Below are 23688 nucleotides of genomic sequence, written 5' to 3'. Positions count from 1 at the left end.
GAGAGCTCAATGAAACTATAGCAGATTCACAAGCATCTTAACTAGATATCCTTCACCAGGATGGTAGAAGAAAAAACAAGAAAAAAGTTTAAAAAGCAAGAAAATAACCATGGTTGTGCATAAGGATGATCCCTGCAAAACTTTTATGAGAGTAAAATATTGGCAATGACCTATATATCCAAAAATTTAGGGTTAAACAAATTATGTTTCATCCATAGGATGGGAATATTATTCCCAACTTCAAAGAAATGTCACAAAAGAATATTTAAGGAAAAGGACAAAAGTGCATAACATAGGCTGATAGGAAATGTTAAGTCAGATAATAGTGCTTATCCCCAAAATCTATTCTCTCCTTCATTTTTTTTTTTTTTTTGTATTTCTCTGAAGCTGGAAACAGGAGAGACAGTCAGACAGACTCCTGCATGCGCCCGACCAGGATCCACCCGGCACGCCCACCAGAGGTGACGCTCTGCACACCAGGGGACGATGCTCTGCCCCTCTGGGGCGACGCTCTGCCGCGACCAGAGCCACTCTAGCGCCTGGGGCAGAGGCCAAGGAGCCATCCCCAGCGCCTGGGCCATCTTTGCTCCAATGGAGCCTTGGCTGTGGGAGGGGCAGAGAGAGACAAAGAGGAAGGAGAGGGGGAGGGGTGGAGAAGCAGATGGGCGCTTCTCCTGTGTGCCCTGGCTGGGAATCGAACCCAGGACTTCCACACGCCAGGCCAACGCTCTACCACTGAGCCAACCGGCCAGAGCCTCTCTCCTTCTTCTAAACTGATTGAACCCCCAATTTTTACCTCGGTAAAATATTTTCTATTGGCTGTCCCAAATAAAGACTACATTTTCAGGCTTCCATTTTTACCGCAGTGTAAAACATGACTAAGTTCTGGCCAGGGGGATGTAAACAGAAATGGCATACGTAATATGAGAACATTCTTGAAGAGAAGGAGGTGGAAGCCTGCCCTCTCTTTCACCTTTCATTTTTCTTGCCTGCTGGATGTGAATGTGATACTTGGAGTGGTTAACTGGGACTATGATTCTGGGAATAAAGCCATAAATAGCAAAAAAATAAGGGGTGGGAGGGGTGGGGAGAGACAGGGTCCCTGACACTGTGGTGTACTATACCAGCTCGGTCTGCTTATCTCTCGACTTATTTATGAAACAGAAAACTAGTTTTATTTTGTTTAAATCATTGTTATTTTTTTTCTTTTGTTACATCTAAATGGAATTGTAACAGGTAACCTAAAAGACAAGAGAAGTTGATGTTAAGAATGGTTTTAGCTAAAAGATTGGATTACAGACTATTTCATGTCTTCTTTATGTTCATCAATACTACTAAACTATTTTATAATGAACAGTTTAATTTTTTTTACATTTTATTGAGGTATGATTTATTTACATGCTAAAGAAATTCAACCACTGTAATCAGTCAATGATTTCAGTCCTCGCTCCTGTTCCATCCCTAGGCAATTACTCATGTTACTTTTATAATAAGAAAATTATTTTTTTAAAACATACCAGTTTTGTCAAGATCCATTTGTTCAGCACGAATAGAAATCTGGGACCATATTTTATTCTGGACCTTTTTCAGGAAGTTCCTACTGTAAGTTTCCAAGTCTGCATAGGAGTTCAGCATGGAAGCCGTCTGCTCCGGAGGGTAAGATACTATTTCCTCTAACTGGGTAGAGTTCGCCCCACGGATGCCCACGGCAAGCACAGTCACGCCCTCCAGACGAAGTTTCATCGCAGCCTCACGCACGTCGTCATCGGAGGGTCTGTGAGTGACCAGGACCACGATCTGAGGCACGCCCTGGGCCCTTCTGCTGCCACTTGACTCTAAGAAGACTTGTCTCCTCAGACTCTCAATGGCAGCCCCAGCATTGGATTTCCCAGCCCGGACAGAGAGCTCCTGGATTTGCTCCTGAAATATGAACTGATCTGTGCTTGACTTCAGAGAAGAAATCGTCCTGGCTTCATCACTGTAACTCATAAGTCCGAGCCGTATGCAGTTGTCCTTCACATCCAGGGAAGTGGTGACACTCCTCAGGAAGCTCTGCAGGTTCCTTAGATTCTGTCTGGTCCCAAGTGACTCATCCACCAGGAACACAAGATCAGCCAGCGAATCCTTCTGACAGGTCCTGGGGACAGGAACTATGGGGAGAGAACAAGTATGAGAATTAGTATAGACCACTGGCCCAGAGTGAGAAAGGCACTTGAACTTACAGACTGCCCAAAGACACTAGTGAAAATAGAGGTAGCCATGACAGATGAAGTGAGCACTATTTTCTTTCAATAAACAAAAGACAAAAATTCGGAACAAGATTTACAAGGTCACAGACTTCAGAGGCTTTGCAATGCTGTCCCCTCTAGCTGAAGAATTTCTTACTGATTTTCCTATCACACCCTACCATCACCACCATGATCTTCATGAACTACCAAGGTGACTACATCGCCTCCACCTCCATTGCTGCCAATAACCACCAACAACCACCATCAACTAGAACAACCAACCAACCACCACCTCCACCACCAAAACCAGCACTACCACCTTTACCATGACCGCCACCTCCACATCCACCGCCATGACCATCCTCAAGCACTGTAATACAGGGACTGAGTTAGGAGTATTTCTGACCTCAGGGAGCTCACATTGTATGAGGAGGGAAGATAACTAGATTATAATATTTCAGACAGTAATAAGTGCTAGCTAGTAACTCAAGTCAGTTCGCATGCTGGGGGTATAGGGGACTAACTTCTCAGAGACATAAAGAAGTCAGAGAAGGCTTCTCTGAGAGTATACCATTTGGGTAGATAAATAAATGACAAGGAGGGTCAGCCACTTGTTATTTTTTTCTTTTTTCTTTCTTTCTTTTTTTTGCAAGGGAGAGAGAGAGAGAGAGAGACAAACAGGAACAGACAGATAGAAAGGGAGAGATGAGAAGCATCAACTCAGTTGTGGCACCTTAGATGTTGACTGATGCTTTCTCATATGTGCCTTAACCAAGGGGTTCCAGCTGAGTCAGTGGTTCTTTGCTCAAGGACCTTGGGCTCAAGCCAATGACTATGGGGTCATGTCTACAATCCCACACTCAAGCCAGAGACCCCACGCTCAAGCTGGTGAGCCTGTGCTCAAGCTGGCAACCTCAGGGTTTCGATCCTGGGTCCTCAGTGTCCCAAGCTGACACTCCATCCACTGCACCACCACCTGGTCAGGCACCACATATTGTTCTGCGGGAAGAATAATTCTGGCTAACAAACACTAGAAGGTGGAACAAAGCAAGAAGCCCCGAGTGGCTGGAGCCAGTGGGTGAGGGGAACAATGATGAATGATATCAGAGGGAGGTAAGGACCAAATTGTAAGTGCATCCCATGATCTTATTGAAATCTTTTGAATATCATCCAGTCACTGAGGGGAAATAATAAATTCAGGGATCTCAATTAAGAAACAACTGCCCTGGTCAAGAAAAGAGATAATGGTTCTTACACAAGAATAACAGTAGATAAGATTAAACAAGGGTAGTTTTGATACATGAACTTGAAAAAGAACAGAAAGGACTTGATAAATTGAATGTTCATGTTGAGAGACAGAGAGGAAGGGGGGGAAAATTCCTAGTTTCTTGACCTGAACAGCTGAATGGATGTTGGCAGTGTCTTTTTCCAAGCTAAGAAAGATAGTGGGAAAAACAAGTTGCAGGAACAATTCAATTTCATTTCAGATATGCTAAGCTTGGGAGACTATTACAGATGCCAGGTAAACATTTGGTTATATGAATCTGGAATCAAGGGGAGAGTACACCGTATGCACATAAAACTCCTACTCTAAGCACAGGCGGAGGAACCACAGCTCAGGAAGGGGTAGCCAACAGATAAGCTCAATCTTGCCAAGAACTACCCATTAGGATTGTGAGCTCTGAAAGCCAGATGGCACATCTTACTTATCTGTCACTACCATACCTGGTGCTTGGTGGGGACCCAGAAATATTTTTGAAGTTAAAAAAAATAATTCTCATAAATCTGCCAAAGGACTCTAAACCCTATACAGTTGGCCAAACCAAACCCTTAGCGTGACTCCCCAGGTTAGTGCTTCTTTGTAAATCATTAATAATAGTAACCTGTGTGCCAAATGCCATACAAGTCATCTCACTCATATCATAAGGTAGTCACTATCATCCTCACTTTGTAGGTAAGGAAATTGAAGTGCATAGGTTAACTAACTTACTCAAGGCTCTGAAGGGTCAAGCCAGGATTTGACCCAAGCCTCCCTGACTCCAAAGCAAAGCTCCATTACTAACTCCTAAGGCAAGGATAGGGTTCTGTCAAGAGAAACCTTGTGTTCTATACTGCTGCAAAGTAAATTAGGAGAGGTAAGAAAAGCACGTTCAGCACACAGAACCCTCCAAGAAAGTGTCCAAGTTCTATTCTCCTGGAGAGCTCAGGCTAAGCAACTGTCTGCAGGGTTGGGAAATCGCCAAAGTTCCCAAGGTGGAGGATGACAGAAGGCTCTTTGCTCTGGCAGAGGATGCACAGCTGCCATGAGAACTTTCTATTTCCCCCAAGACAGGAGGATTGAGGGATGAGGAGAGTGGAGGGGAAGGGACACCCTGGTGCCTCGGGGACAATACTAACTATAGCAGAACCTTCTAGATACTGACTAAAATCCATTTTCTCTTTTGGGGCTTAGAGCTAGACCTGATCTCCTAGCCTCACTAGCAGTTAGGTATGACCATGGGACTAAGATCTGGCCAATGAAATGTAAGCAGAAGTAGTTAGCGTTTGTCTCTTCAAAGCTTAGTTCATAAAATCTTCCCATGAGTGATCTGCCATCTTTTTTCCATTCCAGAAGTTGTACACCAATTCCTAGGGCACCTTGGAAGACATATTTGAATATATAAGAGCCACCACCAATCTAAGTATCTGAATAGAGGAAAGACAATTGGACAACCGGAGCCCTATGACATTACAAGGGAAATAAATAAACTTCATATTATTCAGGAAGTCTATTTTGTTATTAAGGCCTAGCCTGGTCTGACTACAAAATCAGCCCATTGCTGGAGTCATGAAATTGATAAATGATTGAGCAGGAAGGGAGTTTCAAGGTCACCCCAACTCCCACATCTTACAAATAAAGATGCTGATACAAGGCTTAGAGAGATGATGTCACTATTCCAAGTTCACATAGCCAGCTAGTGGCATTGTGTGGATCTTTGACCTTATTTTCAGGGCACTTTGTACCACACCAGGTGACTTCTTTGAGTCTTAGAACTCAAAGAAGAGCACCTGTTCAGAATAGCCTACCATGGCCAACTGAGCACAGAAGCAGCCAGAAAAATGCATTATGCTGGGGACTCTTTCTACCTTACTCTGGAGCAAATGACTAGAGCCTCTCATTGGTACAGTACTCTTACTGAGTACCTCCTGTGAGCTGTGTACTGGCCTGTTTCACCTGCTCATCGATACCACATGTGCAGCTTCCTGTCTCATTTCACCTATTCCTAACTTACTGATGCTCTCTGAGATCACCTCCCAAGAAAACTCCTTAGACTCAAGAATCTTCTGTTTTGGGGTCTTCATAGAGAACGTGCTTAAGACACACATAAAGCATTTTTCAAGTGAGATGTTGTGAGTCATGGGGGCATAGAAGTCCTCCTTTTGGCCTAACAAATCAAGAATGAAAGTAGATGAGGGGTCATCTACTTACCTGCATGAAATACAGGGATTTCTGAGGGGCTGAAGGGAAGGCTGTTGTGGCAACTGGAAGTTCTGGTGGGTGGAAGCTTAGCAATAATAAAAGATGGCTGTCTGTCCTGGGAATCAGCATTCCCCCAAAGGAAGCCAGCTGCAATGGCCAGGGTAAGGGCTGCTCTCAAGTGGATGTGCACACACAGGCATCAACATGGATAATGGTACCTGAGAGGACAGGTCTGTGCTGTCAGTTGAGATGTTCTTGATGGTGCTCAGAAAATAAGTTCAGGAGAATTTTACATTGGGAAATATGATAGCTGAGGGCTTAAATTATCCAAGTGAGGGTACTGAGTCAGTGCAATCAGAGCTGCTTTTAATTGACCTCTTTCACCCATAAACTTGTCAGAAATATTTCCAATAATTCTTCAATTCAAAGAACCTGTCTACTGTATTAAGATACATTATCATTGAAGGCCCGATCTTCAGGGATTTTTTTTTTTTAATGCACAACTGCAAGACATATTCTAATATAAAAAAAAAATGAGAATGTTAAGGAAATGTGTGTCTTACATGCAAAAAATATAAGCACAAAATGACTCGATGGCTGAGATGGAGAATGAGTCAGGATTTGGTGTTAGCCAATCCTGACACTCGCTAGAGAAATTTTACATCTAACAGAGAAAAAATGGTGAAGGAAGGGATGAGTCAGCACAGCATATGTAGGAGTCATGACTGCAGCCCTTCTGTGGCACCACTGTAGCTGAGGATATTTCCTTCTCTGCCTGGCCTCATTCTTTTTTTGTGTGTGTGTTTTTCTGAAGCGGAAAATGGGGAGAGACAGTCAGACAGACTCCCGCATGCGCCCGACTGGGATCCACCCGGCATGCCCACCAGGGGCGACGCTCTGCCCACCAGGGGGTGATGCTCTGCCCCTCCGGGGCATCGCTCTGTTGCGACCAGAGCTACTCTAGCGCCTGGGGCAGAGGCCAAGGAGCCATCCCCAGCACCCGGGCCATCTTTGCTCCAATGGAGCCTCGCTGAGGGAGGGGAAGAGAGAGACAGGAAAGAGAGGGGGAGGGGTGGAGAAGCAAATGGGCGCTTCTCCTGTGTGCCCTGGCCGGGACTTCTGCACGCCAGGCGGACACTCTACCACTGAGCCAACTGGCCAGGTCCTGGCTGGCCTCATTCTAATCATACTCTTTCCATTTAGTGTCACTCTCTGTTAATTGACAGGCATTTATAGAATTACTGCATGTTTCACACCTTGCCAGGACTAGGAGAGAAAGGGAACAGACGAAGCATCTTATTTTCTTACCTGTAAGACTCTTGTATTCACTCATTAAGAAATATATCACCAGCTCACTGTCAGGCATTGTGTACGCCCAAAGAATGTGGAGATAGCCCTGGCCGGTTGGCTCAGCGGTAGAGCGTCGGCCTAGCGTGCGGAGGACCTGGGTTCGATTCCCGGCCAGGGCACACAGGAGAAGCACCCATTTGCTTCTCCACCCCTCCGCCACGCCTTCCTCTCTGTCTCTCTCTTCCCCTCCCGCAGCCAAGGCTCCATTGGAGCAAAGATGGCCCGGGCGCTGGGGATGGCTCTGTGGCCTCTGCCTCAGGCGCTAGAGTGGCTCTGGTCGCAACATGGCGACACCCAGGATGGGCAGAGCATCGCCCCCTGGTGGGCAGAGCGTTGCCCCTGGTGGGCGTGCTGGGTGGATCCCGGTCGGGCGCATGCGGGAGTCTGTCTGACTGTCTCTCCCTGTTTCCAGCTTCAGAAAAATGAAAAAAAAAAAAAAAGAATGTGGAGATAAATACATATAAGTTTCCAATTCTGCCCTCAAGGTGCTACCAGTCCATTGGTTGGGGGACGAACATAGAAATGGGAATTTACACAGCATAGGAAGTGCTGCTGTCATCAAATGTGCACAAGGAACTGTGGGACCCAAAAAGAAATTTGAAAGGAAAGCCTTCCAAGACTTGAATATGACTGTATGGTTGAGGTTGAAGTGATGACAAGTGATCCAAGCTGTAAGAACACAGAGGGGCACAAGACGATTTGAGCCAGAGAAAAGGGCACAAGCAAAAAGCAGAAGTGAGTAAGAGTAGACAACGATGTTAGGAATTTCCAGTACTTCTTCAGCCTGGCTCTTTATGAAAACCAGAATAGGAGTTGGAAGAGATGAGGGTAGAGAGATGCAGATCTGATCACACGGGGCCTGGGCACAGCTCAACCAAAGACTTTCTCACCTCTTATGTCAGTGTTAACGGCTCCTTCCTTGTACTGAACCGCGTCCTTGATGATCTGCGTCATGTTCTGGGAGAACGTGCTGAGGTCTCTGGCAGTCCGGAGGTGGAAATGAAACTGAGCGGTGGCCATGGCCTTCAGGTTCTCCTCAGGAACCGCCTGCAGCCCCACGGAGATGATCCTCACCCCGTCTCTCCGCAGAGCCTGGGAAGCCTCTTCCACGTCATCCTCGGACTCGGCCGAAGCCAGGACCACCAAAATCGGGGGAAACAGCTTCTTGTCCCTTCCACTCACAGGGCCAGAGAAATAGGTGCTGTGAGCCTCCCGGAGAGCGTTTCCCAACCGCAGGGAGCCGCCCATGAATGCAAAGTTCTTCTTGAGGTGGTTCAACATGGGGTTCCTGCTCTTATAGGTGCTCAGCTGGAACTCACTGTGGAGCCTGTCGCTGTACTGGGCCACGGCCACGCGGTATTTGTTGGCCTCTATGGGGAGGCTGTTGATAATTTTGTTGAGGAACGTTTTCACAAAAGGGAAATACTTAATTCCCAGGTGATCAGAGCTGTCCACCAGAAACACAACATCTCCATACTGAGGTCCTGGGTCTATCAAAATAAAATGACAAACCCCAACGAGGTGATTATGCAGCCTTTACATCTCATACCACAGTACTCATTTGAGACTACGTCCTAGTTGATGTTAAGGGTAACTTAGAACCCCAAGGAAAGTATCTTCTGGATGTACTTGTTTTTGTTAAAATGTCAAACAAAAGGACTTCAGTAAAGTTAGCCAATAAATTTCTTTCTCAACTCTATGCTGGAAGCAATCGACGTGTTTATTTATTTTTTTCTTTTTGGTTTTCGAACCCTAACCTCTGATATTGTACTAAAGAAAAAAACATGATACCAGAAAGTCTGCATGTGGTGTGTGGAGTAATCGCAGCTTTTAGAAATGGGATCGAGTAAGCAGCTGTCTCGGGTTGGAAGCTTAGAAGCAGACCCGAGACGGGGACTTGGAGTAGGGCTAGATTGAGGAGAAACAGGGTGAGGGAAGCCAGAGGGGAGTAGAGCAGGAGGTCCACCCTTGTCCTGATCGAAGGGTACTGGAGTACTACTTACACTTTGAGAAAAGAGAGACCATCTTTTCTACTCTCCTGTCAGCCACACTGGTTGCACCAGGAACTGGAGGGGAGGATCAGAGGGTTACGGACGTAACCTCCTGAGTAAGGCGGCTCTGGGAAAACCGAGAGCAATTCTCCCGAGAAAGTGAGGTTCAGATGGGAGTTGTTGTAGGAAAATGGTCACAGCAGCTGGTGGTGTGGGGGCAGGGGTCGGTGTGTAGCAGCCTGATAAAAAGCACCAGGGCCAGGGCCAGGGGATGCACCACCAGCATCTAGGTTAGCAGTCATGGTCAGCTGCCACCACTCTCGAGATTACTGATGTTCTGGTCAATGTCTAACAACTTTCTTTCAAAGTAACTCAGAAATTCATCAGGAAATCCTAGGGTAGCAGGAGAGTAGAAAGCCTAGTTTTTATATCCTCTCTCGTCGTGTGTGTGTGTGTGTGTGTGTGTGTGTGTGTGTGTGTGTGTGTAAAGAGGGCAGACTCCACATATATGTATATATATATATATATGGAATATATACTGTATACAGAACCCATGTCCCTTCCCTATTTTATGATTGTAAAAGAAAAGGAAGGTGATAGAATGTGTTTCCTATGTGGGACTCATTTTGCATTTTTTCTTCGGTTTATTGAGGCCAAGATGCAAACTGAAGTACAGAACAAATGGGTTGACTCTATTCATAGAGACAGGGAACACTGGGGCTTAAGCAAATCAATGAATAATTGAAGTTTTTTCTAGCCAGGTACAGCATAATTCATTACTTTTGCCCTTGGTTTTCTGTCATCTTTGAAAGGTTAAGTTATCTTAATATTGTATACCTCAAATGACAACTAAGTAATGTCTACTCTGATTTAAATCAAAGTAGTAAGTTGATATGAAATAAATATCGACTGTCAACAAATTTTGATTGATAGTAAATGAATAAATTTCTTGTTTCTCTCTATTTATTAAAGGTTTGTTGAGACATAAAAGTATTTATTTTCTTAAATAATAATAAGCATTAAATATACCAGTACCTGGGCTCTGGTATGCCAATGTTTTAGTCCAAAGGATTAGGACAAATATAATGATCAGGTTCTTCATTTTGTTAGTGAAGGTCTCTTGCTTCTACTCTGTGGGAAAAAAAAAAAGTTAAGACATTAATCTTCAGACAACATCAGGGTTGTTAATTCTTTTGCAGATCGGCATAAAATTTCTGGCAGATTGGCACCGGTCCATGGGCTAGTGGACAAAAACCACTGGATTAAACCTTTATTTTTTAAAATTTTGGACTAAACCTTTAATTTGCTTTTTCCATTACTTCTGCTTCTTTCAGTGTATGTTGTTCTGATTTGTCTAGCCTTCATATTGCTTGTGCCTTAAAGAGAAATCTAACTTTGGAGTCTATTCCCTGGGCTACCACTATCCCCGAGGACTGGCGGACAGCTCGTGTCCCTCCAGACGAGACAGGATGAAAGAGGGCAGCCTCCCCACAACAGGAAACTTCCAGTACTGTGATCTAGGCTCCCACCCTCACCCAGCACATCTATCCCAGACCCTGTATTCATTCTCCGCAGTCACCCTTCAATGGTGCTTGGTTCTTTTTTTATTATTATTATTTTTTTATTTTTCTGAAGCTAGAAACCGGGAGAGACAGTCAGACAGACTCCCGTATGCGCCCGACCGGGATCCACCCGGCACGCCCACCAGGGGGTGACGCTCTGCCCACCAGGGGGCGATGCTCTGCCCCTCTGGGACGTCGCTCTGCCGCGACCAGAGCCACTCTAGCGCCTGGGGCAGAGGCCAAGGAGCCATCCCCAGCACCCGGGCCATCTTTGCTCCAATGGAGCCTTGGCTGCGGGAGGGGAAGAGAGAGACAAAGAGGAAGGAGAGGGGGAGGGGTGGAGAAGCAAATGGGCGCTTCTCCTGTGTGCCTTGGCCAGGAATCGAACCCGGGACTTCTACACGCCAGGCCGACGCTCTACCACTGAGCCAACTGGCCAGGGCAATGGTGCTTGGTTCTTAGATGGCTCAACTTCCCTGTGTCTCTCCTGTGGCATACTGAGAGTAGTACAGGAAGCCAGCAGCCAGTACTAAATTAGCAACTTTTCCAAAATAAATGGGAAAGTGAAGGAAATATTGGGGGTGTAGAAGTCCCAAGACAGCAGAGTGGGAGGCCCAGCACTTAAGAGAGGGTTGAAACACATCTCTAAGGCTCATCTGAACCCCAAAGTCTCGTTCTTTGATGCCATGATGGGAGGTTCTGGAGCAAAGAGTAGCATGAACGAATGATACCTTAGGGAAGTTAAGTGGCCATTTTGGAGGAATACCATATACCCCAAACCAGACGCAGGCCACAGAGAAGCTCCAAGTTCAAGTAGCTGCCAAGTGAACTAACCTGCCCATTCTCACACTTCCAAATACTCAAACACTCAAATTCTCACAGGCTGATCAGAATTCAAAGCTAGCATCATCTCAGAGGGGAGGGCACCCCCACCCTGCTTCAGGCGGAATCAGTAGCCAAACTGCACATCTCAGGAGGAGGCTCCACACGTTGCACACTGGGCAGCACCCAGCCGGCCTCGCTCCTTCCTGTGGGGATGGTCCACACATGTAGGCCAGCCACACGGAGCTGGGGAATGGAACTCCACAGCCAGTGCCAGGAGACAAAATCAGAGTAATAATGGAATAATGATGAATTACCTCCTTTCTCTTGATTACATTCCTTTGGTCATAAACATCTGTGAAGAAAAATCTCACACATTCCAAATGAGAAACTGTATTTTCTATGGGGCAGTCTGTTTCATAATATAAGATGTGAGCTCTGAAAGTGACTTGATAATGTAGGAAAACAAAAAAAAAAGCTTAATTTAGTGAAATTACAAAGGTGCACTGCAAAGCTTGCCATGTTTACAGGTTCAAACACTAAAAGAAAAGCGATCATTTAGTAAGTTATTATAACATATCAAAGGCCCTGGTGTAAGTCTTGAGCCCGCTGGATTGGAAATAAGTATGTAAACAGTTTCTTAGAGGTTTACACTGCTAAATCCTAAATCAAACATGGTACAAATAACATTCTAAAACAATAAAGTTTAATTTTTCTCTTTCTCTCTTTTTGCAGCCAAAGGAGCAAGAGGTCCATGGAAGATGGTGAGAACTAAAGGTCAAGCCATCTCCTCATGTGAACTCCACAAAAGCTCACAGTGTCTGGAGTCATCTTGCTACCATGAAGAAGAGCACCAGGATTGAGAGAAACATGTTTGGGATAACATCAACATCTTGATCAGTCTGCCCACCCCCTAGACATTTTTAGGTACCTCAGCTAATAATTCCCATTTGTACTTGACCCATTTGATGATTCCCATGCCAAAGAATCCTGTACAGTATACATTTGGTAATGAATGACAGTGCTTGGATACCAGGCCTACTGGGAAATCCAAGATTGGGGTCTCTATGATGCTTTGTGCCTGCTGCAACTCTCCAGAACCAGGCTCACTAGAGGAATTTCAAATTCCCCTTCACTTTGGAGCTGACCAAACACCATGGTATCCACCAGTGGTGGTATTCAAATAATTTAACAACCAGTTTTCTGCCCTAATGACCATTTTAAGTATAAAAAAGATATACCAAAAGGTAGTTCACTATTTCATGCATTTAATATTTAAATAAGAACAATAAAAGAGGTACACAAGACTGTATTATAATAGTTTTAAAATATTAATTTAAAAATATTAATACCTGACAAAATACAGTTAAACTGTTATTTAAGATATTTCCGTATTGCTTCTTTTTTTTTTTCTTTGAGGGAGAGAGGGGGGCCTAGACAGGAATAGACAGACAGGAAGGGAGAGAGATAAGAAGCATCAATTCTTTGTTGTAGCATCGGTTCACCAAACTCAACAAAAAATTAGGCATCGGTTCTGCTGAACCAGTGCAAACCAGCTGAATCCCACCACTGGTATCTGCACTGTTTTTCCTCTGCCTCAAGCATGAACAGTCTTGTCTTAAGCACAATTTCAAATCCCAACTACACTTTAAGATCTGCCCAGGCTACTACACCTTGACTACTGTAGCCACATCCACCTTTCAGGTTCCCGTCTGCTCCCAACACTCAGTCCACACCTCTATGTTTCAAAGAGCTGGGGTGTATATTTTATTCAGCCATATTATTTACTTCTGTGTATGTGTTTTGTCATCCAGCTTTAGTGTAAATTTTAAGAGAATAGGCTATGTTTACTTCTATTTGGGATTATCTTAATACAATGCAAGCAAGTAAACACTTGCTAAATTCAATAAAATGTATATAGTAACTTAGGCGTAAATGCAGTTGAGTATATAGAGTTGCTCCCAATTATTAAGAAATGTCAAATGCATTTATTTCTTGGATGTGAGGTGGAGGATAAGCAACATAAAATTGAAGAGCTAAACATTTCAAATATATAATGTGGTTTCCCAGGAGAATGCTAGTTTATGACTTTCATCTCAGTGTAATGATGAACAGTACCTTGTTTCTCTCTTAAAACTGTCCTGGGACTTCCAATTTTCTATCTTGCATGTAAGGATTTGGAAGTCATTTTCTGTCCTCCTAACAGCAGGTAAAAAGTGGAAGAAACTGAGAAGCATCAACTCTTCTTATGTTCATCAAAAGTGAGGTCACAGAGATACAAAAAAATATGCAAAAATGGTGGAACAACTACAAAAAATGCAAGATATGTGTAATAGGAATACCAGAAGGAGAAGAAAGAAAGGAAGGGAAGAAATATTTAAACAATAATGACTGAGCATTTCCCCAAAATTATTGTCAGACACGAAAACACAGATCTAGAAAGCTCAGAGAACACCAAGCAAAATAAATACCAAAAACAAAAACAAAACAAAACAAAAAAAACAAAACAAAGCTACCCTATCCATAGAGGACCAAAGATAAGAATTACATCAAACTTCTCAGTAATTATGCAAGCAAAAAGAAAGTGGAGTGGAATAAAGGGTTGAGAGAAGAAACAAAACTATCAACCTGAAATTCTGCACCCAGTGAAATTATCCTTTAAGGTAAAGTAAAAATAGACTTTCTCAAACAAACAAAAATTGAGAGAATTTGTTACTAGTAGACCTGTCTTACAAGAAAGGTTAAAAGAAGCTCTTTAGCAAAAAATCATCAGATTTATATGGAACTATAAAAAACCCCGAATAGCCAAAGCAATCCTAAAGAAAAAGAATGAAGCTGGGGGCATTACAATACCTGACTTCAAACTATATTATAGGGCCACGAAATTCAAAACAGCATGGTATTGGCAGAAAAATAGACACTCAGACCAGTGGAACAGAATAGAAAGTCCAGAAATAAAACCACATATATATAGTCAAATAATTTTTGATAAAGGGGCCAACTACACACAATGGAGAAAAGAAAGCCTCTTCAATAAATGGTGCTGGGAAACTGGAAAGCCACATGCAAAAGAATGAAACTGGAGTTTGTCCCCCTGTACTAAAATTAACTCAAAATGGATCAAAGATCTAAACATAAAACCTGAAACAATTAAGTACATAGAAGAAGACATAGGCACTCAACTCATGGACCTGGGTTTTAAAGAGCATTTTATGAATTTGACTCCAAAGGCAAGAGAAGTGAAGGCAAAAATTAATGAATGGGACTACATCAGACTAAGAAGTTTTTGCTCAGCAAGAGAAACTAATAACAAAATAAACAGAAAGCCAACTAAATGGGAAATGATATTTTCAAACAACAGCTCAGATAAGGGCCTAGTATCCAAAATATACAAAGAAGTCATAAAACTCAACAACAAACAAACAAACAATCCAATAAAAAAGTGGGAAGAGGACATGAACAGACATTTCTCCCAGGAAGAAATACAAATGGCCAACAGATATATGAAAAGATGCTCATCTTCTTTAGTTATTAGAGAAATGCAAATCAAAACTACAATGAGATACCACCTCACACCTGTTAGATTAGCTATTATTAATAAGACAGGTAATAGCAAATGTTGGAGAGGCTATGGAGAAAAAGGAACCCTCATACACTGTTGGTGGGAATGTAAAGTAGTACAACCATTATGGAAGAAAGAATGGTGGTTCCTCAAAAAACTGAAAATAGAACTACCTTATGACCCAGCAATCCCTCTACTGGGTATATACCCCCAAAACTCAGAAATATTGATACGTAAAGACACATGCAGCCCCATGTTCATTGCAGCATTGTTCACAGTGGCCAGGACATGGAAACAACCAAAAAGCCCATCAATAGAAGACTGGATAAAGAAGATGTGGCACATATACACTATGGAATACTACTCAGCCATAAGAAATGATGACATCGGATCATTTACAGCAAAATGGTGGGATCTTGATAACATGATACGAAGTGAAATAAGTAAATCAGAAAAAAAACAAGAACTGCATTATTCCATACGTAGGTGGGACATAAAAGTGAAACTAAGAGACATTGATAAGAGTGTGGTGGTTACAGGGGAAGGGAGGAAAGGGTGAGGGAAAGGGGGAGGGGGAGGGGCACAAAGAAAACAAGATAGAAGGTGACAGAGGACAATCTAACTTTGGGTGATGGGTATGCAACATAATTGAATGACAAGATAACCTGGACTTGTTATCTTTGAATATATGTATCCTGATTTATTGATGTCGCCCCATTAAAAAAATTAAATTATTTTAAAAAAAAAAAAGAAGCTCTTTAGAGAGAAGCAAAATACTATAGATCAGAAACTTGGATCTACATAAAGATTCATGTTTTAATGGTACCCAGGATTTGTTTTCATTGGCTAACATGTACCAGATACAAAATAATTATCATGAAGGAAGAAGTTTTTATTTTACTCACAATCCCTTAGAAATAGGAAGCATGGCACACCATGCAGGGCCACATCGGGAAGAACTGAGGATTGATGAGTAGACAGAGAGAGAGGAATTGTGGGCAGGAGCATTTATTGTGGTTTTCCTGGGAAGGAATGGGTAAGGCAAGGTAAGCAAGCTAAACAGACTTAGAGTGGATAGTTTGGGTAATTTCAGTAGGATCTGGACTGTAAAGGTTATCCCTAGTTGCCAAACACCTTGAACTGGGACAATTAGGATAGGGGGAGAGTGTCCCAGAATTCAAGACCTAATTAAGAAGAAGCAAGTGAGAGTATGGACTCAGGATTCATTGGTTTGCATATCAAAGGAGTGCTTGCAGACAAATCCTTTAAGGATCCCTAGGAATTAGCTTATTCTGGAGAGTGGCAGGCCCTTCCTAGTCTGTAAGACCCCAGATGCCAGAAAATGAGAAAATACTATAATGAAGACAATAACACAAGAGAAGGAATAAATGAAATTAAAAGAAAAACTTTTATTTTTTTATTCTTAATTGATATAACAGATAATAGTTTGTTCAAAAACAATAACAACAATGCATTTGATGATTATAGCTTATATATGTGAAATGAATGACAACAATACAAGGGACAGGAAGAAGAAATTAAGGATAATTGGTTATTATAAGGTGCTTGAAGTACCCTTGAAGTGAAATAGTATTATTTGAAAGTGAACTAGACTAGCTGTAAATGTACATTGCAAATTTTAGGACAACCCTAAAAAAAATACTTTTTTAAAAAGAAGGATAACCAAAAAATAAAAATAAAATAAAAAGAAGGATAATTGATATGCTAAAAAGGGAGAGAAAATGCAATATTATAAAAACATCAAAAGGCAGAAAAAGAGTGGGAGACAAAAATACAAACATGGTACAAGAACAACAAATAGAAAACTAACAAATATAGTAGATATATTAATCCAACTATATCAATAATCATTTTAAATGTCAGTGGCCTAACTATATCCACTAAGAAATATTATTAGAGTATATCAAAAGGATAGACAGCTCTATGTTGTTGAAGCCCACTTTAATATAAATTCAATAAAATTTATATTAAATTTAATTTAGTATATGTTCTAAATTACATATAGATTAAAAGAAAATGAATAGACAAAGATATACCATGCTAACACTAATTACAACAAAATATTAGTAGCTACATTAATTTCAAACAAGCTGACTTCAGAGCTAGAAAATTTATCAGTGATGAAGAGGGGCCTTACGTAATCATAAAAGGTGAATTTCCTGAGACAACATAGCAATCCTTAATGTGTATGCATCTAACAGCAGAGTATCAAAATACGAGAGGCAGACACTCAAAGGCAGAAAATATGGGCTGAACTGAAAACATGAGGCTAGTGTGTTCAAAGAGGAAAATTTATTTTAAAAGCCCCTGGGTGCAAGCAGGCTGAGACCAGCAAAGGGTGTCAGCCCTGAGCTGTGGGAGGGAGCATTAGATATCGGGGCTAGGGACAGATTAGCATATCTTGGTCTATGGCCTTGATCACTAACTTGATGAGTAGGAGGTGGGGGTTCAGCTGAACACCTCCTTTGCAAGTTCTTCCAATGTAGCACAGGCCTAATCAACGTGGTCCTATCTAGTATCCTTGGTAAATCTTCAAGATAGCCAGGGTCAGGTGTCTCTCAGGAACAACCAGGTCCTGGCACCTCTGGGAATTATCTGTGACCTTTTCTCAGGATACAAAGTAAAGATTTAAGATTCCTGATTTAGCCTCCTTCAAGACTGGCTGTCTCCTTTCCTAACCTTAAGGTCAGGTTCCTCCCAAACGTTTACTCCCAAGGACATTTCCCAGGTCCTGCTGTGAACACAAACATCTTGCTGCATTTCAAAGGGGAGGCCAGGACACCCTTAAGAAAATATAGCAAGCAAATTAACTATAACCTTACAGTGAGAGATGAGAATGTTCTGTTTCAAGCCCTTCTTCCTCCTCCAGGCCTGCATTGTTCTTGGGATGGCTGCTGAGTAACCATTTATCTATCAGACACCAATAGAACTAGATGGAGAAGTATATGAATCTACTATTAGAGGTGAAGACTTCAACATCCCTCCATCAGAAATGGGCAGATCCAGCACACAGAAAATCAGTAAGGACATAGTTGAACTTAATAAGCATCATCATTAACTGGATATAATTGACATCTATCAAATATTTCATCCAAAAATAGCAAAATATACAATCTTCTAAAGCTCATATGAAACATTCACCAAGATACATTATATTCTAGGCCACAGAACACTCTTTAATAAATTTAAAGGACTAGAAATCATACAATGCCTGCTTTCAGACTACAGTGTATTAAATTAGATGTCAATAACAGAATGATACCTAGAAAATTCTAAATACTTGAAGATCAAACAACACCCTCCTAAATAACTTCTTGACATGGCTTTTTTGACATAGGTCAAAAAAGAAACCTCAAGAAAAATTTAAAAATATTTTGAACAAAATGAGAAGAAGAAAAACAAGTTACCAAAATTTGTGGAATGCATCAAGAGCAGTCTTAGAGGAAAATTTAAAGTATTGAATGCAGAGATCAGAAAAGAAGATCTAAAATCAGTCATTTAAACATTATATAAGCATCCACCTTAGGGGAAAAAAGAAAATTAAATTCAAAGTAAGTAGAAGAAAAGTAATCATTTAAAAATGGAACAGTACCTGACCTGTGGTGGCACAGTGGATAAAGTGTCAACCTGGAAACGCTGAGGTTGCCGGTTCAAAACACTGGGCTTGCCTGGTCAAGGCACATATGGGAGTTGATGCTTTCTGCTCCTCCCCCTTTCTCTCTCTCTCTCCCCTCTCTATAATGAATAAATAAAACCTTTTAAAAAATGGAACAGAAATCTATAACATTGAAAATAGAAAATCAGCAAAATCCAAAACAGTTCTTTGAAAAGATAAATAAAATCTATAAGCCTCTAGCCCTGGCTGAATAGCTTGATTGGTTAGAACATTGTTCCAAAGCGCAGAGGTTGCCAATTCAATCCCCAGTCAGGGAACATATAGGAACAGATCAATGTTCCTGTCTCTTTGTCTCTCTATCTATCTTTCTCTCTCCCCTCCTTCTTCTCTCACTAAAATCAGTAAATAAAAATTTTAAAAAGATCTATAAGCCTCTAGCCAGGCTAACTAAGAAAAAAAGAGAGAGAACACAAATTACTAATATTAGAAATTAAAGAGAGGCCTTGGCCAGCTGGCTCAGTGGTAGAGCATCAGCCTGGCAGCCTGACATGTGGAAGCTGAGGATGGCTCCATGGTCTCATTTCAGGCTCCGAAATAGCTCAGTTGCTGAGCAATGGTGCAGTGGCCCCAGAAGGGCAGAGCATCGCCCTGTAGGGGGCTTGCTGAGTGGATCTTGTCTGGGCGCATGCCGGAGTCTGTCTCTCTGCCTCCCTGCCTCCCTTCCTCTCACTTAATGAAAGAAAGAAAGAAAGAAAGAAAGAAAGAAAGAAAGAAAGAAAGAAAGAAATTAAAGAGATTACATCATTATAGATCCCATGGTCATCAAAAGAATGGTTAAGAAATAGTATGAACAACTCTATGCTCACAAATTTGATATCCCAGATGAAATGGACCAATTTTTTGAAAGATACAATCTGTCAAAACTCATACAAGAAGAAATAGACAATTTCAATAGGTTTATATCTATTAAAGTAATCAAATCAATAAATAATAATCTTGCAGAACAGAATGCACCAGGCAGGCCCAGTTAGATTCACTGGGGAATTATACCAAACACTTAAGGAAAAATTATACCAATTTCCTACAATCTCTTCCAGGAGCTAGAAGGAGAGAGGATGCTTTTTAAATCATTCTATGAGGCCAGAATCACTCTACTATCAAGACCAGATAAAGATATTACAAGAAAAGAAAACTACAGACCAAATATACTTTCATGAATGTAGATTTTTAAATATATACTTAAAAAATATGTTAGCAAATCAAAGCCTACAATATATAAAGAGAATTATACACAATGATGAAGTGAAATTTATTTCAGGTATGTAAGACTGGTTCAGCATTCAAAAATCCATTTATGTAATTCATTATCTAAACAGGTTAAAAAAAAAGTTACATGGTCATATGAATAGAGGCAGAAAAAAGCATTTGACAAAATCCAAACTCATCTATAAGGAAAAAAACACCTCTCTGCACTCTTAGAGGGGATCATTTTCAACATGATAAAGAACATCTACAAAAAATCTATAGGTAAAATCATACTTAATGGTGAGCAATTAGACACTTTCTCACTAAGCCTAGGAACAAGGCAAAAATGGTGCTTTTCACTACTCTTTTTAACATTGTACTGGAAGTCCTAGTTAATGCATTAAGAAAGGGAAATAAAAGACATACAAGTTGGAAAGGAAGAAATGTAACTGTCCTTATATTTTGATGATATGATTATCTATTAGAAAATGCTAAAGAATAAAAAGAAACCCTCCTGAGACTAAGGTTGCAGCTAATATACAGAAGTCAATTGTTTTCCTATATTCCAGCAATGAACAATTGGAATTTGAAATTAAAAACATAATACCACTTGCCTGACCAGGCGGTGGCACAGTGGATAGAGCGCCGGACTGGGATGCGGAAGGACCTAGGTTCGAGACCCCGAGGTTACCAGCTTGAGCCCGGGCTCATCTGGCTTGAACAAAAAGCTCACCAGCTTGGACCCAAGGTCACTGGCTCGAGCAAGGGGTTACTCAGTCTGTTGAAGGCCCGCAGTCAAGGCACATATGAGAGAGCAATCAATGAACAACTAAGGTGTCGCAACAAAAAACTGATGATTGATGCTTCTCATCTCTCTCCGTTCCTGTCTGTCTGTCCCTATCTATACCCCTATCTGACTCCTTCTCTGTCCCTGTAAAAAAAAACCAAAAAAACCCATAATACCACTTAACATTAGCATGGCCAAATCTTAAACACTTAGGTATAAATTTAACAATATATGTACAAAATTTAAATGAGGAAAACTATAAAACTTTGATTAAATAAGTAAATACATGAAGAGATATTTCATTTTTATGGACAGGAAGACTCAATATTGTCAAAATGTCAGTTATTCCCAACTTATATAGATTCAACACAATCCCAATCAAAATCCCAGCAAGTATTTGTAGATATTGAGAACCCAATTATAAAATGTATACAGAGACGTAATAGACTCCAAATAGATAACACAATATTGAAGGAGAGAACAAAGTCAGAGCTCTGACATTCCTGACTTCAAGACTTCCTATAAAGCTCAATAATCAAGACAGTGTATTGGTGAAAGAATAAACCAACAGATCAATGCAACAGAACAGAAAAATATACCCACACAAATAGAGTCAATTGATCTTTGACAAAGAAGCAAGGGCAATACAACAGAGAAATGACAGTCTTTTCAACAAATTGTGCTGGAACAACTGGATATCTATATGCAAAAAGCTAATCTAGACACAGACCTTACACCTTTCACTAAAATTAAGTCAAAATGGAGCACAACCCTAAACGTAAAATGTAGAACTGAAACTCCTAGAAGGTAAAAGAGAGGAAAATCTATATGATATTGAGTTTGATGATGTCGTTTTAGATACAACACCAAAGACAAGATACATAAAAAGTAATGGATAGGCCCTGGCCGGTTGGCTCAGTGGTAGAGCGTCGGCCTGGTGTGCGGGGGGACCCGGGTTTGATTCCCGGCCAGGGCACATAGAAGAAGCGCCCATTTGCTTCTCCACCCCCCCTCCTTCCTCTCTGTCTCTCTCTTCCCCTCCCGCAGCCAAGGCTCCATTGGAGCAAAGATGGCCCGGGCGCTGGAGATGGCTCCTTGGCCTCTGCCCCAGGCGCTAGAGTGGCTCTGGTCTCGGCAGAGTGACGCCCCGGAGGGGCAGAGCATCGCCCCCTGGTGGGCAGAGCATCGCCCCTGGTGGGCGTGCCGGGTGGATCCTGGTCGGGCACATGCAGGAGTCTGTCTGACTGTCTCTCCCCGTTTCCAGCTTCAAAAAAAAAAAAAAAGTAATGGATAAACTACTGCATTAAAATTACAACTTCTGTTCTATAAAAAAAACACTTTTAAGAGAATAAGAAGACAAGCCACAGACTGGGAAAAATATTTGCAAAAGACACATCCGATAAAAGACTGTTATCCAAAATATACAAAAACCTCTTAAAACTCAACAGTAAGAAAATGAACAACCCAATTAAAAAATGGGCAAAAGATCTAAACAGAAACCTTATCAAAGAAAATACACTAAATGGCAAATAAGCATATAAAAAGATACTCCACACCATGTCATTAAGGAATTGCAAATTATAAAAGTAAGATAGCCTGACCAGGTGGTGGCGCAGTGGATAGAGCGTCAGACTGGGATGTGGTGGACCCAGGTTCGAAACCCCGAGGTCTCCAGCTTGAGCACAGGCTCCTCTGGTTTGAGCAAGGCTCACCAGCTTGATCCCTAGGTCTCTGGCTTGAGCAAGGGGTCACTCGGTCTGCTGTAGCACCCCCCCCCAAGCCCCCAGTCAAAGCACATATGAGAAAGCAATCAATGAACAACTAAGGTACCGCAACAGAGAATTGATGCTTCTCATCTCTCTTCCTTCCTGTCTGTCTCTCTCTGTCTCTGTCAAAAAAAACAAGAATGAGATAACACTACACATCTATAAGAATATAGAAAATCCAAAATACTGACAACCAAAATGTTAGCAAAGATATGGAGCAACAGTAACTGTCATTTATTGCTGGTAGGAATGCAAAAATAGTATAGCCATTTTAGAAGACAGTTTGGCGTTTCCTTACAATACAAAACATATTCTTACTTTGCAATCCAGTTATCATGTTCTTTAGTATTTACCTAAGTGAGTTGAAAACTTACGTCCATGCACAAACACAAAAACAGATGTTTATAGCAGCTTTATTCATAATCACCAAACGGAAGCAACCAAGCTATTCTTCAGTAGGTGAATGGATAAATAAACTGTGGTTCATAATGGGATATTATTAAGAGCTAAAAGGAAATGAGCTATCAACCATGAATAGACATGAAGGAACCTTAAATGCATAGTAGTGAGTGAAAGAAGCCAATTTGAAAAGGCTATGTACTGTTTGATTACAATTATATGAAATTCTGGCAAAGGAAACAATGTAAATAGTAAAGAGAACAGTGGTTGTTGGAGTTTATGTAGGGAGAGGAATAAACAGGCAGATCACAGAAGAATTTAGGGCAATGAATAAACTATTCTGCATGATACTACAATGGTGGATACATGTCATTATACATTTGTCAAACTATAGAAAGCACAACACCAAGAATGAACACTATGTACCCTATGGACTTTGGATAATAATTATATGTCAATGTATATTGACCAACTGTAACCAATGCATAGCTTTGGTGGGGGATATAGATAAGTGTGAGGCTATGTGTGTGCATGTGTGGGTCCAAGAGACATATGGGAACTACTTCGTGTTCAATTTTGTTGTGAACCTAAAAAAAGCGCCCTAGTTTGGGCATGAGGGACCTTTTTAAGGATGATGGCAATACTCTGTGTATTGATTAGGGTTACACAGAAGTATACATTTGCCAAAACAGTTCTAATAGTACAGTTAAAATGAATGTATTATATAGTATATAAATTATACCTCAATAAATATATAATTTTTAAATACCCAGTTTGAATGATAAATTATGTGGTCATAAGACTGGTATAGCAGGGAAGGTGGAGGGAGTAGTCTAGGCTACAGATAGACATGAAGAGGTGCACAGAGACATTGAAAAC

The 23688-nt window shown here is 41.4% G+C and overlaps 1 protein-coding gene across 1 annotated transcript in view; it reads right to left on the bottom strand.

The window, feature by feature from the left end:
• COL6A5 (collagen type VI alpha 5 chain) overlaps positions 1-23688 on the bottom strand; it is a 111593-nt gene that overhangs the window by 78184 nt on the left and 9721 nt on the right. The window contains exons 2-4 of the mRNA XM_066244768.1: positions 10065-10160; positions 7929-8528; positions 1518-2150 (exon numbers count right to left, since the gene is read on the bottom strand). Of these exons, the coding sequence (XP_066100865.1) occupies positions 1518-2150; positions 7929-8528; positions 10065-10131 (1300 nt within the window). The 5' untranslated portion in view covers positions 10132-10160. The remainder of the gene's footprint in view (positions 1-1517; positions 2151-7928; positions 8529-10064; positions 10161-23688) is intronic.

This window comes from Saccopteryx bilineata, chromosome 10 (assembly GCF_036850765.1).
Source record: "Saccopteryx bilineata isolate mSacBil1 chromosome 10, mSacBil1_pri_phased_curated, whole genome shotgun sequence".
In the NCBI taxonomy this organism is placed as follows: Eukaryota; Metazoa; Chordata; class Mammalia; order Chiroptera; family Emballonuridae; genus Saccopteryx; species Saccopteryx bilineata.
This window is presented reverse-complemented; position numbering and strand designations above follow the sequence as displayed.